Genomic DNA, 14,839 nt, shown 5'->3' on the forward strand with positions numbered 1-14,839 from the left:
TCCACCTGGAAAAGGTGGATTACTTATAGCAATGTGATAACAGGTGAGTCCTATCTCAGCCAGCAAGATATTGGGGTTTTGAATGACGTGAGAGATGCAGGTGACAAGTACTAAATATTATTACAGGTAGAGTTCACCAAGTTCTATAATAATTCTAGTTTAATAATGTCTTAGACATAACCCTCTCCAAATGAAACTTGTCATGTGATAAATAAGCCTATCATAGCAGTTCTCATATATTTTTATTGTGTTTAAACATGCAACTTTAAATCTAGTATTTAATTAGAAATGAGATATCTTTTCAGATAAAATGTAAAGACAGACATGATAGCACATGAAACTCAGATCTATCTACAATGTATTATAACATTTAAATGAAATTTGAAGTAACATGAACTTTCCATTCACTGTAGCAAGGCTGCAGTTTGTGAAACAAGATATGAAGGAACAGGGCACAACCCTAGATATCTTGTCCATGTGAGAAACTCTTATTTATGCATCCAGTCCCACTGAAGTCAAGGGACTGCTCATCTGAATAAAGATTACTTCTATACAGCTTTGCAGAATTGGGCCTGTCTGACTGTAAATCAAAAGGAGAACAAAGAAGAGTGTGGAGGGAGAAAAGCAGAAAGAGTCAGCAGGTTTTTTCTCATCCAGCTCTAGGACTGGTAACAGAAGTGGCTGGGTACATTTTCTGTCTGTTGGCTGAATGCCTGATCTATTTTGACTGAATACCAAGCAGAACATTTAACAACTCCACAATGCACAGGGCTAATTACAAGACTATCACCATCCTTCTCCTATCAGAGCATCCTTCTGCATTCCCACTATAATAATATGCAGTACATTTGACAGGGAATCACTTTCATACTTTGTGAAAATGGCTGTAAATATGGAAAAAATCCAAAACGCTACTAAATTAACCAGTGCAAACAAAGGCAAGAAGCAGTAGGAAGGACTGGACAGAACTTCTATCCTCACCCAGGGATAGATCATTATGACCCACCATTCAGACATAAAAACCTATAAATCTCAAGCTTGGTTTCTCTAACTCAGTGGAAATTTGCCACTGACATTAATGGGACTAGGATCAAAGTGCATACAGCAAGCTCGTTTGTCAGGGGAAGCCAGCCATCTGAAATCCCGGTATTATTTAAGAGAACAAGCCAATTCATGATGAGAATATTTCCTAGTTAGGCTCTGCACCTCCAGTGTGAAAGAAAGCTTTGTCAGTGATCTGTGTAAGCCCATGGCTGGAATCTGAATAATTATGTTATCATGGGCCAGCTCACAGATGGCCAATAATAGGACAAATCCATCCTTTAGTTACACCTCTGCAACTCTTCTATACTCAATATAACCTAATTTCAAACTGCTTGGTAAAACTCTTTTGAAATAACAGTAACAAAGACTTACATTTTGATGTCAGGAATAAGCAAGTGGATTTGCAATCCAAAATAGGAGAACCAAGGTTGTGTTTTTTAGTAGGCATGTCCTAACCACACTCCCTGCATAAATATAACATCTTATGTTTGCTTACTATCCCAACCAGCATTTTAATAGTCTTAAACCAGTTGACAGAGCAGTCTGAAAATAACCTCAGTGCTCTAGGAGAAGCTGAAACTGTGAACGAATTTGCAGACTCAAAGGCTCTCATCACTTGGGGCTTATGTTTGTTAAATTATTTGCCAGCTGCTCTGATAACCCCACATTCAGCCTGTTACACATCTCTCCTCTGTGCTTGACAAGAGAAGATACGCCTTGGCTACAGTGACCAGCAAGCAGATTTGGTCTATTTATTTGCTCAAGCTGTCACAGTTGTGTTCTTAGATGTGGTGGCTCTGGGTCCAACTCCAAATAAGACCTATGAGAACAGAAAGCATGCTAAAGCAGATAAGCCAGAGAGGACAAGGAAGAAGTGTGTGAGGCACCTTTATTCTCCTTAGTCAGCTTGTCAGCCATGTCCCAGTGCTCGTAGCTTCGCAGAACATTGTTGGTGATGTTGACGTGGCTGGCAGCCATGTGGTGGATACGCTGAGGGATGGTGATGGTCCCTGCTGAGCAGGAGCCAGTGGTGCCTGTGCTGCCTCCAGCAGAGCCGACAGGGGATGGACTCAGGGACATGGGCGACGGTGTTTCTGTGCTCCTGTAAGAGAGAAAGGGAGAGTGAGTCCCCTTTGTGCATATTACCATCCTAAATGCACTTGAAAAACCACCTCTGCACCCCAGCGAGGCAAGAACATGTGACAGTATCTCCTGGTTTTATGAGAGAGGGGAGCTCATAAACTGGGACTGTTTGAAACTAAAAAGGAATTTAAATATTCCTACAAATGAATGTGTTATTAAAAAAAAAACAACAAAACACAGCAAAACACACACATGCCTATCCTAAAAATAGAGCAGTCTTTCAGAGAAAGAAATATCTCATAACTGCAGTGATTTTTCTACCTGCTGCCAAAAGCTGCTATGGCAGTTAGAAAACACTCAATGTGCAGTATCAGCCAATTATTAAAGCATTTTGTGGAAACCACAATGACAGTTTGCTCCAAACGCAGTTACCACAATAAGTAAAATGTGAGTCTTAAAAGCACCCTGCAAAGCAGCATTAGGAGCTGGGGTTACTGCAGGATTATGAATATCTCTATAGGATTCTTTAAGACTATGGAAATTTGGTTCTAATTGCCTACTGTTCACCCGCACAGGTTGATAAAGAGCTGTGTTTTAAGTTACCTACTTAGAGCAGTATTAATGTTCTATATAGATTTTCCTTTAATTCCGACACCAGTGATTAGGAATCGCCTACTGGCTGCAGGCAGCATGGAGGTCGGCACAGCAAGCTCAAGAGCTGTACAGGTCTGAATGCTCACATTCAGTTATTCTCTTTGAAAATTGGTTTCAGCAAAGAAGATCAAGGGTTCCAAAAATCTCTCCTCTTGCATCCACTTGGAAGCACTTACCTAAACAAATGCATTTGATTTACTGTGGAGCATATGAAATGCAGGGTCAAGATGCTCCTGCTGCTCTGTTCATGAAGCAAAGACCCCCAAACACTATGAGAGGGGATGCTATAGTCCCTCTCTAGAGCTGCAGCCACTGATGTACAACAGCACACAGCTCACTCAGACTTGCTACGGGCCTGATCCGAACCCCAGGGTGGAAAGGTTCCTCAGCTTTATGACCCACCAACAACGACCCTACCCATGAAACTCAGGCACAGACCTGCTGTGCTGACACCCTGCAGGCGCAGCACTGGGCTAATAAGCGTTAATGGTGACAGTTCCTGCTGCAGATTTTCTGGCAGTGCCCTGCCATTCCCAGTGCTGAACAACAGACTCCTCAAGATATGATACATCCTTTTTCCAGAGCTAGAGAACAAGCTAATTCAGCAGCCAGTAGCTTTTTACACAGCTTATGTGTTATGGATTGAGCATGTCCTACGGCACAAATGCTTTAAGTCTCAAAGCATCCTGGTTACTTGACATGCCACAGTATCTTTAATACATAGAAGAACTGAACGATAGTCACTTAGGCCTGGGAGCAGTTAAAAATCACAAGAATCTGAGGAGACTGGGAATATTTTGTTAGAGCAACTTACAACAAGCTGACGCACTTCTGCCAAATAAAGCACATTGTTCATTGGATTTACCCTGTTGTGCACAGCCGTTATTACTGTGGTGAGTCTATTAAAGCTCTCTATTTTGTGTTTTGTGTTGCTAGAGGTGGGAAACATTTCTGTAATGAAACAAGGGAAAACTTGTTTCATTGCCAGCCTGGAACTCAGGCCAACTTCATAGAGGTTCAAAATCCTTTCAAAGAAAAGTGGCCAGAAATTCCAGTAAACAGGCTGAGATTTTTGCTAGTTTGAAATCCTGAGCCAGACAATGTTTCATGGCAATACGTAAATTTTGCTTCGTTAAAAAACAGATTTAAGAATATCCTGATGTCTCCTCCTCTTGAACCTGACCACTGATCTGCCTTCAGTGGTGCCACATCCTGATGGTGTTTGGTCACTCCTATGTGGTATGTGGCTTCTTTTCCCATGTGATAGAAAAGTGCAGAAGAATAAGAAGAAACTGTAGAGCCAGAAGCTCTGTGGAAAGCAGAAGGCATGCTCCCAGTGTCAGCATCAGGCCCAGAGCCACACCCTACAATATTCCAATATATCTAAGCCAGTATTTTCCTTAAAGCCAAATGATGGAATTTCTGGATTTGCACTGATTCAGAATAAAATCTGTATGAAAATTTCAATTCTTTTTGAGCCCCTCTACAGCTGTATTATTTTGCTTACTTATGTGGTTGCTCAGGAATGACTAACAGCCATTTTTCCTCATGAATCACTAGGAAGAGCCCATTAGCAAAAATGATTTTCACCTAGAATTCAGCCTACTCAAACAAAGAAGGAATTAAAGGTCAAGTCCTCCTCCTTTGTTCTATCTATATGTGTGGCCAGAATAAAGGAGCAATAGAAAGCATGTGCCAGATGGCAATAGTTGTCACAAGCTATAGGCAAGGTTGTAGTGGCAACAAACCTTCACTGAACAGCAGACCATAACTGCATTACTCTGGTTTCATGTTTCAGGTGAGAGTACTAATACAGAGCCTCTGATAATTGGCTGACTAAGTGCCCTCGCAGTTTTACCACTATTATGCCTCCAGTTTTATTAAAATGCACTTATCATATATCAGTGAAAAATTCATTGGTCTTTCATTACTGAACAAATCACTGAAAAATCTTTGCAATGAAGGTTAACTTTACTTTGGCTTCCTGAAATGACATGGTACTTGCTAGCTAATTAACAGATATTTTTATGGCCTTAATCTGGCTGGAGAAGCAAACTGTTAAAGAATTCATCACAGACCCACCATAGCTGCTTTTAGACTTATGAGGAACAAAGAGGAAGGTGTGCATCAGCTCATCCTTCCCACCCACCTTGGATTACACACATGGGTAACTTTTTTAGTACAGTGGGAACTTCTCATCCACACAAGTCAAAGGCAGATATATTGACCATTAACCTTTAAGATCAATTCTGTAGCCTGCTGGATATTTGAAATACATCTGCAGCTCCCAAACCATCATGGTCTTGCCTTTGTCTTTAAAGGCACCCAAGCATTCCCCATCCATCTTGGAAACACTTGCTCCCGGACAGAAGTACTTAGCAGAAAATACTCACTTTCCATTGCCGCCCCAAGGTGAGGGGGCCTGTGAGGCTTTTGAAGAGTTCTGTAAGTACAAAACCAAAATGTAAATAAAAGAGATGCAAGTAGGATGAAGTACAACAATTTCAAAGACTAAAGGTTCGGTGTGGCCTGGTTTAGCTGCAAGAGCTGCAGTGCATGCAGCAGAACAGCAACCCTTCACATTGGTCTCATAATGAAGTGGCCGGTGGATGACCAGTAGCTTCCATCCAGTAGCTTAGTCTGTAAAATAAGTTCTTCAGAATGAAAATGACTTCTTGTCTTCAGGGAGACCTGCAATCTTTTAGTTGGAAACAAAAAGAATTCTAGTTGATGACTTACCAAAATGCAGTTCCCTCAGGTAAAAAGGGAAGTTATCTTGGGATTCAGATTGTAGGAGAAATAAAACTTCTACATAAGGAACTGCTTGAATGCTCTTGTTTTTATCTATTTTATTTGCATGAATGGATGGACTTTCCTAACCTGCTTACTCAGTTTGTCTCTCACACCTGTGTAGCATCTTTTGCAACTCTCTACAAAGACTCAGACTGGATAGTACCTTTCTTAATTCCCATAAAAACACTGGTATCATTGCAGAAGCCATCTATGTGTGGTCTATGAAAACAGTTGATCTGAGGTCCCTTACGAAGGGGTCAGCAAAGAGTGAAAATTCAAACAAATTTCACAAATTCTCTGCAAAGTATTACCATTGTTATTACAAGATTAATCTGATTCCTACAGTCACTATGTTTGTTCCATGCGAGGCACAGAGATTCAGCAGAGCTCAGGAACACTCAACTGACTCTAAAGTTAAACTCCTATCCCTGACTTTTAAATTATAGATGAACTTGCCAAACAGTATTGACCAAAGCAGAAAATACTGCCCAAACATAACTGTGTTTCATTAAAGATGTGAGCAGGAATGGGAACATTTGCTGCAGAGATCATGTAATGTACATTTTCACCACCAGCATGTATACAAGAAAGAGGTAGATCCTGAACTGCTCTGGAAAGTCTTCAGGGATGAAGAATGAGCTTTGAGATTCTGCCATTTGGGGATCCTTTCTGACAGTATCAAGAGTAACAATCTCAAGACTAGACCTAGATGAGGGATACTTATTTGACAATTAGGACATTTATATTGGAAATATTTTTAATACTATTGACAACATAATGTCAAAAGAGTTAAACATGCTCCTGAAATTCATAGGTGAAATAAATGAAATGATGCCACTTCCACCAATTTTACAAAATTTGATTTCAATTTTAAGCATTTATATTTTGACTATATTTTAAGTTGTTTCTGAATTTCAAAACTTTTTTTTTGTGATTGAGAAGTTATTTTGAAACATCTAAGTGGAAATTAATCAGAAGCAGCTATGTCTACAAATGTTTTCAATTTGAACCAAGTGGCAGTTGTGAGGAAAAACAGGAGAAACAATTCTATTGAAATATTAATCTCCGGTTCAGCTGTAAGCGCTGGGCTACTTTTCACTATTAAAATTGTGCAAAACTTTGAATAACAATTCTATTAAAACAGTCCATTTTATTTGAATTAAATGTTCTTGCTAATGAACAAAGAGAACACTGTACAGCAATACTAAACTAATATGTATTTAATAGCTTCATTCTTGTCTTTTCTCCTTGCATGCATTCACTATAAAAAAGGTCCTGAATATATATTACCTGTATAGACTCAAAAGCTATTGCTAGCAAACAAGTTGCAGTGGCCCATAACAGACATCCAGTAACAACAGCTGAAATACTCAGCTACAATTAGAAAGCCTGAAAACAGCTTTTTGAGTATTTTTTTAAATTACTTTTTAATTTTCTTCGTTCTTCATTGTATACATGCTCTTTGCTTTGCACAGCTAGTGAATGTAAAGTGATTTTAAGGGAAAGGAGAATCACATCCCCCTTCTCTTGTTCCCCCTTCCTTTGTTTTTAATAAATCATTGTTTGCTGATAAAGTCTAATAATCATTAAGAGACAACCTACATCTATCCCGGATAAAATCTGAAGTTAAAGGAACACGTTTCATGAAAATGCTGAGGCTATCAACACATCCAGTTCAAATGTAATTTGCTGCCCAAACTCCTGCTTGAAAACTCACTGAATGGAACACAAGAATCTGGGATGACTTCAAGACATAGGCACAAGGTCAAATGTCCTGTTACTGAATTACCAAGATACACAGACACAATCAAATGTCTATGTATCACATATAGAACAACAGTCAAGTCCAGGCTGAGTAGTAGTTCACAGTTTTAAAGCAGAACAACTGTTTCATGACTGTCTACATTGAAAATGTTAAAGCTGAGCATTGGGAGATTTAGAGTTTGCAGTACTACTATGTCAAAGCCTGGGACAAAGAGGCTGAAAAAAAACCCAATAAAGATGGATGGGCTGCCATAGCACCACAAATAGACAATAAAATAATAGTATGTAGTAGTAAAGTACAAGAATAAATGCATGCTTCAAACTGTGTCAGCTAGTTGAAATATATATATCAGAACATTGGTTAAACTGAAAAAATACTGTTTCATAACTTAGAGAAAGTGAGAACTTGTTATTATGCTAGATAAATAGCAATTGATAAAGTAAAGGAAAACATCGCTAAGTCAGAGCGGTCACTTGCTCTCCACTCTTTCATGGCAAAAGAAAACAAGACATAGATATGGCTATCCAAAGTTCCTCAGAAACAGAGTGTTAAAGCCAGTTCCTACTGAGGCTGAGTTGTAAAGCACCAAGCAGATTTATGCTGGGGATAGCTGAACCCAACCAAAGAAGAGCCAAAAAAAAAATAAAATCTGAGAGTCTGCAATAAGCTTCTGCATACCTATCTGAATTTGAAAACTAAATATAATGAAGTAAAGCCTAAAGAACTGCTTTATTATGCATAATCACTTACATATTGAAGTCTTGAAAGAATCTGTTTCCTTTACAAAATCTTGCATAAACATTACATGGAGTTAAGAATAACCTTATTTTAGTATCATTACTGAGTATGGTCCTTTGAATCAAGTGACTAATCCAATCATCCCTCAAATCACTTCTGTGCCCACTCCTCTGCAGAAATCCTCCCTGCATTTTTCAGGGGAGAGGTTAAATAGGGGACTTTTAAGTCATGCAGTTATACTGTGAGAACTCTCAGTGCCAGTATGAATTTCATTTCATATCAATAAATTAAACATAATAAAGATTACCTTAAAATATTCCATCAAAGATCTGGAGTACTTCATAGCATGGTCCTTCTTTAGTTTAAACATTCTCAAGTACAGAAGCGATAAGCATCGGTAGCTGTGGTAATTAGGAAAGGATTGCGTTAATTCCATTGCTTAGTGAAACTTATAAACTGAAGGTTAAAAAAAAAAAAAAAAAGAAGTAAAAAGGCTGGCCTGTATTTTGTGGTCTCTGTTCTAAGGTTACGTTTTGAAACATAAGCAAATGGAAGGGAAAAAAAAAGGTCAAAAGTATTATAATCCAATCTTGATAAGAATATAAATTAGAAGAATAAATGTTTAGTCAGCTGCTGAAGAAATCCATTAGTTATCCTTTAATAGTTTAATGGAAAACAAGAATAATGATCTTCGGTAAGCTGCTTAAGTAATTCAGTACTTTTTAAGTTCTCCTTAAGATTTCAGCCGCTTCTCATTGTCACAGTGGGACTTACCATAAAACTGCTAGTTTCTTGTCCCCTTCTGTGGCAGAAGAGCCTGTGAAATTCTTGAGTCTCATTGCATACCTTGTGAGAAAGGTAAGAAGAGAAAGAAACACGTGTTCACACGTTTTGAGAAATAATAGTGACATACTGCTAAGTAACAGATGCACAAAGGTATGCTTCTCAGCCTCAACAGCTAATGATTACATTGTTCCATAATGGTAAGATGACGCAAAATTCAACAGAAAGCACCAGTTAAAACTGGGAAGGCTGAAGTAAATCATCAATCAACTTTAAGGGACAACATGAACTGTTCTTGGGGATATTACTGATGCAGAATCCAGCAAACACCTGTGATGAGCCTCAGACAAATGCATAAGACCTTGTCCCTCTGTCTACTGAAGAGTAAAGTAATATGGAAAAACATTTTACATAAAACATTTTTGGCTTAAATGATGATTTCAAAATACTTTTTGTAAGTGCTATTTCTAAGTTTTTAATATATACTGTTTCCTATGTATTTATTTTATATGGAAAATGATGTTAAGCACAGGAAAGGTCACGCTCATAATTTTCTAAGTTCTTCAGTCCATTAATTTACAAGTCTTGTATACTTTGTTTCCCTCCTCTATTTAATTGCTGTTGTCCAGAATTTTGATGATGAAAGACTGAGAAGATATGCCTCCTCTCCCTCTCTTATTTTTTTCTTTAACTGAGCTCACTCCATGTCATGCATTTAGTCTCTTGAAAATCAATTCATCACATAAACTCATTGTTCTGAGCCCTAATGCAATTTCACAGGTACTTGTGTTGGAATAAGTAATAGGGTTCAGTGTTGCATAAGAAAGTTTTAAGGTATCCAGGCAATCTTGATGAGTTCTCATTTACAAGGAGGTAATGGAGTGCAGGCAGGCTCTGCTGCTCTCACCCTGCCTTCCTCTCACCACCCCCATTATCAGCTCCCAGGCTGCAGCTGTAGCACAACACCTGGTGTGCTTCCTCCCTGTCCTATCTCACCTGCTTTTTGGTATTGTTTTTCTAGTCATACTGAAAGAGTCCAGTCAGATGCAGAGTAGTATGCCTCTTTGGGATTTTCAATATTACATTGGGGATTTTAGCATTACCATTAACCAAAAGACCTTTGAATGTCACACCTCTGATATTCCCAATCTCTTTGATGCTCCACTTGCTTTGACAAATAGATGTCTGATGCAGATACTCAGGTCAGACAGAGATAATGCAAAAAGGAAAAAAATGGGCCTCCAAGAGAGGGAGGAGTGAAAGAGAGAAAAATCTTCTTTTGTTTCATAACCCACAGTAAAAATCTATGTTCATCTTATGAGCCAAATTACAAAAGTGCAAGCGCACTGCTGCACGTTTCCTTTGTGCATTCAGCACCCACTGTAACCCACAAGGGTCTTGTATTTGTCCCTAGAGATTACTGAACTAGAACCAGCCTGCTGCTCAGATAGGCAACCATCTTTTTTCATCTATCCACTGGTGCCAATTAAATGGTCAAATCAGTTTAACCTCTGCCTACAAGATGCTGCATATATGAATTTTTGAACAAGGCTCCACCTTTGATGGTAGGTGGTGGAGTTCACCTCATCTGACTGGAGCTATTTAAAAATTGGAAGTCACCTCTAGGGAACTCCTAGAGATTCCTCTACAGTCAGAAGTGGTTCAAAAAGCAGTTCAGAAGCAGTGCAGGTGCTGCTTCCGTGCCAGGGTCAATCTATCATGCAGCCCACAGTGGGCCAGGAGCTGCCAGGAAGCCCAGCTGTGGAGTGGAGGAAGGCAGAGGGGCCACAGGCGCTGCTTAAAGTTGGGTGCATCATGGTGCAACCATGGACTCAGCTGACTCCATCCCACAATGGAGCTGTATGTAAAAGGGAGCCGCTCCTGGAGCTGCCATACACGTGTTGCGGCTCTTGAATCTAGATCCAATTCTGAACAGAAAGATTGCGGGGTTGAGGAACAAGATTTTCAACAGTGCTATGTGGTTTCCTTAAAAAATGAAAATAAATGTGGTGTCCTGTGAAGAACTACTCACTTTAAAGTGAGTTTGCCCTGCTGTACAGCTGTAGTTATGTAGTTCAGCATACAAGGTACTACTGTTAGAGAGCAGGAGGAGTTCCAGCACAAGAAAGCAGATTTTAGAATCATAGAATCAAGATTTTCTTAATTCCTCTGCTCCTGAGGGTTTAACTTGGATTCTAAACATTGAGCGAACATCGTTTTTTGTTGAGTAATCTCTTTGACTTTCTTCCTCTCTTTAAGAAGCATAGGATGTAACAACATTTTAAAATATTGAACAGGCATATTAATTACCTGAGAGCAAGAGCTTCTTAAAATGTGATACATTTAATAATGTAAATACCTACTTATTCAAAATGTAAAACATGCATTGTTTTTGACTGCCTTTAATAGCTAATCTGGCATATTGAAATCCTGCTTGCCAAAAAAACACCTTTGTTCTGTTAAAAAGCAAACATTTAGAGGTCTGATTAGCTGCCTTCTCTACCTCTTGTGTATACTGCCTGTAATTACACTGACATTAATGATGAAATTCCCAGCATACTCAGGGGAAAGCAAAGGTGCGTCACAGTGAAGAAGAAAAATCCTGTTGTTCTACTTACAGGTAAATTTAATCCTACTTGATTTCACTTTGATAATTTGCATAGGTAAAGCAAAGAAAACCTTAATTACTTGGGAGACCATCATTTCTATAAAGTACACATTATGAAACAGATACAGGTAACAGTAGCAGATTTTCAAACACTGATTTTACTGGTAAGTAAAAGCTCTCATCAGTATTCTAGCCTATAAGTCTACAAAACCATATTAAAATGAATTCACCTGGATTGCATTCATCATTAAAAAGTATACTTCTAAAACACAATACATGCAAAAAGCTTCACCTTCCACTATGATGTCAAGTGCCAGGTTTCAGCTCTTTTCTTTTTTTTTAAGCTACCAAGTTATAAACCTCTAAGAACAAGGTTTGTAATAGAAATCCTGATAGACTCACTTTAGTGTTCTGAATTATAAAACTGCACCTTCTAAAAGACAAGTGTCATTGCCAAACAGTGAAATTACTATACTTTACTTCCACCCACTACATCTCAATTTTAATTTTATGAATATTGCAAATTATAACACTCACATTAGAGCCTCTAAAGGGGATAATTTATAAAAGCAGTGTCCATCAATTATAAATTTTCCATGACATTAATAAAATGGCAAGAACTAATTATGATGACTTCTGAGATGAAGATGCTTTGGACAAATCATTAATACGCTGAAATTATATTTTTTAAAACATAGCAGGTTCTAATTACGACTGAAATGAGCTTATGAAAATGATCACAGAAAGGACATTAACCTGATGAGTTCCACAGTCTCTGAGTACATGGTGTATGGAGATTTAGCTTCTAATGGATCTCGCTCCATAGCATTCCCACACTCAATGAAGGACAGGGCAGCATCAGCATAATTCACTGCTTTGCCGAACTTCTCCAGCTGAAATGAGAATGATATCATTAAGAAAATCCTTCAGCTTTAATTTTGAGGCAGGCGGATCATAATGCAAAGCAACACCAGCATTAGGATGAAAGCAAAGCATTGCCACAAGTTAGAGGTGAACGAATACAGAAATTGAAGCCAGGTGTATGTTTATACCCAACATTTTCAGGTGACATACGGCCAGGCATTGCACAGAGGAAGGCTAAATGACATCCATGGATTTACATAGGCAATGAGCAAATCATACTGTTCTTCAATATATGAACTAAGTTTGTGTGCCACTATGCAAGGGTTAAGCGACAGATCTGAGCCATTTGTCAGTTGTCACAATCTGTGGTGACTGTTGACGAGAAAAAAAACCCTCATCATTTGTGTTGTGATTGAAAGAGGGGAAGAAAGAAAAAGGAGAAAATATAGCACTACTAAATATTTTATTTTACTAGGATTTTATTGCGAAAGGTTTTAGCTCTCATAATGGTTGTGATTAAACTGACTTAGACATACTGATTTCTTTTTTATGTGTAATGAATATTATATATGACATTTTTATAGTAAGTATTTTATAATAGTATTTAACATTTTCAATTTTTGATAGCTGGATGTAAGAGATCCAATATACTTTAAGTCAATTCAGAATTTCTTTGGATGCATTTATATTTTGATGCATCTGCTTATGTTTCTCATTCACTAAACAGAAGCTTATTCCACCAATATATTAAGCAGAACATCTAATATTGGTTCAACGTAACAGCATCCCTGGCTTTGTGGCTACTCCTCTTAAGTACTACCCTCTGCATTCATGGCAGGTTTCAATTTCAAGTCCTGCACTTGCACAATGATTACATTCAAAGCCTTTGTAAAGTGGATAGGGATTACTTGAACGATTGAAAAAGGGGAAACATTTTTGGATGTTTTCCCTGTACTTTGCTATATTCCTCAGCATACGCTACTACTTCTTTGCTTCAGGTCCTCTAAAGAAAACATGTATTACAAAAGGAGGAAGTTGGCTGTGAGCAGATTGAGTATTTACACACAGTTTGAGACAGAAATGGGATTTTCCCCTGTACTTTGCTCCACAATGACTTCAGTGGATTAAATGGAATTGCTCCAACTCATCATAGCACAGCCGGGCACAGAGCAAGCTCTTCAACATCTCTTCCATGTGATACAGTTAGTGGATACTGCAACACGTGCAAATCAGCTGATTCCTCACTGTTGCACTGGACAAGGGGAGGTTTTAAGGGGTTTGCTCACGTGGTACAAAATGCTGTGTCCTTTGCCAGAGATCTCCAAGCCATACAAGCACTGCCATACATCTTAATTACATTTACTGACATATTCTGAGGTCACGTGCATTATCTTTCCAACCACTGAAACACATCCTTCATTTCTATGTGTTCCTTGTCATGTCAGCACCAAGTAACCAGAAACAATTATTTCCATAGGACAACTAGCACTACAGGTTTTCACGGCAAACGTGTTACATGGAGATAATTTGAGTGCAGCTGTATTGAGTGGGTGGGTGGAGGGGGAAAGGTTGAGACCTAAACTGTGGAAAGCAAAAAGCAGATTGTTGGTGGGTGTTTATGTCTGCCAACAAGTTGCATCATAGTGGCTGGCCCCACATTCCTGTAGGGGCACACAGGATGTCAAAACTGCATGTGACAGGGGAGCCCTGCCTGTGGGTAGCAGCATGACATGCTCTGTCTGCTCCTCTTAGTTCTGCTTGAGAAACACCACTAATTCCACAAGGCATAGTCAAAGGTAAGAGGATGGAAGACAGGTCAACAATAAATAGACAAACCAAGATCCACTTAGCCTGCATAAATAAGCTGCTGTTCTGCACTCTGCATGCGTAGAGGAGCAAAGACCTTATTACAAACGAATGACTACTAAAGGCACTTCAGTGTTAGCAATACATTGGACTGAACAAACTATGGCTGCAATGTATCAGAATTGTAATTTATCAGATTTGGTAGTTCTATTAAAATCAAACCTCTGCAAAATTAGGCCAGTTTAGCTGCTATTTAATCTGGGACAAAAAGAGAGAAAAAGCTTTCCCAGCATTGAACTACCTCATTGCAAGATTTGTAAAAAAAAAATAATGTGTTCAGTCTTTATTTACCAGCCTAATAGCATGCAGTAAAACCAACGCACTATTTCAAAATCAGTTCCTGTAAATTTTAAACAGGATTTGAAATATCAAGTAGTTTTGCCAAATGATAATGAAATCTGCCTTTTTTAGCTTTCAGTATTTTTTGTTTGGGGCTCAAAGCAAGTATAAAGGCAAATTTCAAAAACGCATCAACTTTTTTGATATTATCTTACATCTTTCCCACAGTATGATTGTTGCTTCTCCCCAGAAGAGAAACCAGCTATTGTAAGAAGTTTATTTCAGGGCGAATGATGTGTTAAAGCCTAGGAATGATGTTCAAGCTTTGGCTTGTTGTGGGCAGTGTGTTTATAGAGCACAGT

The 14,839-nt window shown here is 38.6% G+C and overlaps 1 protein-coding gene across 3 annotated transcripts in view; it reads right to left on the reverse strand.

Annotated features, from left to right (window-relative positions):
- The window catches only part of AFF2 (ALF transcription elongation factor 2), a 327,396-nt gene that overhangs the window by 10,370 nt on the left and 302,187 nt on the right, over window positions 1–14,839 (reverse strand). For all 3 annotated transcript variants that reach the window (XM_085544766.1, XM_085544768.1, XM_085544767.1), the window contains exons 16-20: window positions 12,225–12,361; window positions 8,852–8,923; window positions 8,385–8,478; window positions 5,175–5,224; window positions 1,932–2,146 (exon numbers count right to left, since the gene is read on the reverse strand). In XM_085544766.1, coding sequence (XP_085400892.1) covers window positions 1,932–2,146; window positions 5,175–5,224; window positions 8,385–8,478; window positions 8,852–8,923; window positions 12,225–12,361 — 568 coding nt within the window. The remainder of the gene's footprint in view (window positions 1–1,931; window positions 2,147–5,174; window positions 5,225–8,384; window positions 8,479–8,851; window positions 8,924–12,224; window positions 12,362–14,839) is intronic.

Source organism: Coturnix japonica, chromosome 4, assembly GCF_054131305.1.
Source record: "Coturnix japonica strain WE chromosome 4, WE-NBRP24, whole genome shotgun sequence".
Classification (NCBI taxonomy): domain Eukaryota; kingdom Metazoa; phylum Chordata; class Aves; order Galliformes; family Phasianidae; genus Coturnix; species Coturnix japonica.